Consider the following 2,959-nt stretch of genomic DNA (forward strand, 5'->3'; position numbering starts at 1 on the left):
ATACTTCTAGCCCTACAAGCTGCAATACAATCCACAATAGGTAATATTGCTCGCGATGCCCGTCAAGCATTTGACGATAAAATTGCAGAGGCTCGGATAACTTTCACTCGTAAATTTGACAAACTTACAAATGATGTGGACATAAAAATGTCTGACATAACAGCGTCTACAAATAAAAAATTTGATGCTATGTCAAACATAACAGGGACTACAATGAAAAAGTATGATGTACTAGAAGAGAGAGTTGAAGTTTTGGAGAAAAGCCATAAAGTCAGGCCATCAGGTGGACTGGGATATCCAGGACTGGACATTGATCCAAATGTTAGAATAATAGAACCAAAACCAAAACCAACAGATGACGTATTAATTGAACCAACATGGTGAATTTACTCCCGCGTTAGGTTAGATTAGATTAATACATACTGTAGGTTAGGGTCATAGGTGTTAGGTTAGGTTAGGTTTCACGGCGCGCGAAGCGCGCGGGTGGGGGTGGGGGGCGGCGGGGCCGCGCGTAGCGCGGCCCCGCCGCCCCCCACCCCCCACCCCCCCCTCCTCCCCCCGGGGTGGTGGGTGGGGGGCCACCGCGCCAGCGCGCGAAGCGCGCCGGCGCGGTGGCCCCATTACGCTCGCGCCGGCGCGCGAAGCGCGCCGGCGCGAGCGTAGCGAATTGGGGCGTAAGCCGCGCGGAGCGCGGCCCGCTTTCTTCCCACCATTGCTCACCCCGCCCACTTCCTACCATTTCTCGCCCCACCATATTCCAACCATTGCGCATGCACGCCCCCACCTCATTCCCTCCACTCCCAATGATGTTGATACCCCGAGGAGCACGTTCTTCTACATTCAGTACGACAACTCCAGTCATCCAGAGCAGTCCAGCCATACTCAACCAGAAGCAGTGTACTATACGACGAGGAGCTAAGTTTGAGTAAGTTAACAATGTACTTTAATTTTTTACATCTACTAACTTTGTATTATTTTACATTTTCAGAATGGCATCCAACACTCAGGAATTAAATAACGCTGTGGCATCCATCATGCCTATGACAGAGCAGGAGAAGGCATCCACTTCACGAGTTAGGTGCAGATCCACCAGCCCTGACTTATTCGAGGAGGAGGAGGAAGTCAGGCCTGTAAAGAAGGTTTGCCAACGACCTGCAGCGAAGGTTGGTCCTATTTCTAAGTACCGAGCTACTTGCAATAGGACTAATCCTTATGCAGGTAGTTGGTCGACCGCTCCAAACAGCTTAAGGCCCTCCACACCACCCGCAGCAGTAGTGGAACAACCTAGGGCGCCTTCTCCGGAGGAGCCACCAGTTGTATTGTCCCCATCGGAGGAGGCTCCCATCGTATTCACTCCGTCGGTGGTGCCGCTTTCGCCGATGCTGGCAACACCGGTGACGAATCCTGAAGTGTTAGTGCCACAAGTGCGACAGCCTATCGGAGAGGTTAGTGAAATGTTATACAGTTTTCTACAGAGATGTAAGGAAGCAGAACATGCTTCTCGAGCTAGTGAGGCCGCGTTGGTTAAAAGGAAGCGCGAAATGGCTGAAATTGTTAACCGACGGAGGGAAGCAGAAAAAGTAATAGCCGAACTAGATCGGAAGTATGCATCTCTGGAGAAAAAGTGTGAAGCAGATACCTCTTCGATAGAGACTTATAAAAAGTTAGTGACTTTTATAAAAACTTTCCCATAGATTAAGTGTAAGTGTAGTAAGATTAGTTTTAGGTTAGTTAGGAATATTTAATTAAGATAGTTTTAAGTTTATGTTTGTAATTTTAGGAAATAAAAATAAAATAAAAAAAAGAAGTGAAATTAAGGGTGTACATTGTTTTGGTTTGGTACACATTGAACAATGCGATGGTTGGAGCATTTTTCTTCACTTCGTCTCATTATTATTTCCTTTTTTTATTTCAATTACAAGTTCTTCTATGCAAATACCTCACATCAATTTTTGTGTTCTCTAATCTATTGTAAATAATCTCTTGGGAAGAAAATATGTTTCATAATGAAATCAATAAGTATATTTCATATAATTCATATAGTATTTTCAATTTTCTCTTTCATGGAATATAGCTCATGTCATTTTTGAAATTCATTCCCACTTAATCCCCTCTCCTCCCCACTCCTCCCCCACTCCCTTTCAAAAGTATAAAAGTAGGAATTATCTGTTGGAATATTCAGTTGATCAACCACCTTCAACATGGAACCTGATTCAACTACTGAGCCGTACAGTGACCCAGCGCATCAACATCCTTACTGGGCTTCTATCCATGAAGGTTTCGTTACCTCCACGACTGCACCTCACTCGATGAATTATGATGACATAATTTATGATGATCGGATACAAGTGCTTCACGTTACTGGAACCGATCAAGCGGACCTGTCTGATGGGGATTATCCAGATCCCTATGATTGGCGGAATGATTACGAATGGGATACACAGTCCGGAAACACAGACGACGACGACAGCGATGACGATGATGACGGTGACGCTGACAATGAGTCCGATGATAGTCCTCCACCATCCCCTATCCTGATTGATGAAGTCCTGAATTCAGACGATGATATGTAATCGTTTCCTCATTTCTCCCATCCTTTCTATTCCTTTCCTTTCCTTCCACGGAGTACACACTTTTTGGTTGGTGTACACGAGGCACTGCGAGGTTGGGGCAGTGTCTTTTTCCCTCTCCCTTATTATTTTTTTTTATAATAATCACTCAGAGTTTCTAATAATAATAATCACTTAGAATTTCAAGAAAATTGTCATTCTTATTGCTTTCGAATTTCAAACACTGAATTGTTCTACATTTACACTTCACCCCCTACTTTTTTTTCCAATATAAATAAAGCATCAATCCCAGTTCTATATCATTCTTCCACAATGTCGAGTGCTGATTCCACCACCGAACCGATGAGTGTACCAGAGTGTTCTATGACGAGTACAGGCCCCATCCAAGT

At 44.5% G+C, this 2,959-nt stretch overlaps 1 protein-coding gene across 1 annotated transcript; it reads left to right on the forward strand.

Annotated features, from left to right (window-relative positions):
• The first annotated feature begins 592 nt into the window (after nucleotides 1-592).
• Nucleotides 593-1,774, forward strand: LOC141482714 (uncharacterized). Its single transcript, XM_074176399.1, has 2 exons — nucleotides 593-925; nucleotides 989-1,774. The coding sequence occupies exons 1-2, from the start codon at nucleotides 771-773 to the stop codon at nucleotides 1,692-1,694; spliced, it is 861 nt and encodes a 286-aa protein (XP_074032500.1). The 5' UTR covers nucleotides 593-770; the 3' UTR covers nucleotides 1,695-1,774.
• Nucleotides 1,775-2,959: the final 1,185 nt, after the last annotated feature.

Source organism: Leptinotarsa decemlineata, unplaced genomic scaffold, assembly GCF_025532065.1.
Source record: "Leptinotarsa decemlineata unplaced genomic scaffold, Ldec_3_MD MMD2_tig00001719_RagTag_RagTag, whole genome shotgun sequence".
NCBI lineage: Eukaryota > Metazoa > Arthropoda > Insecta > Coleoptera > Chrysomelidae > Leptinotarsa > Leptinotarsa decemlineata.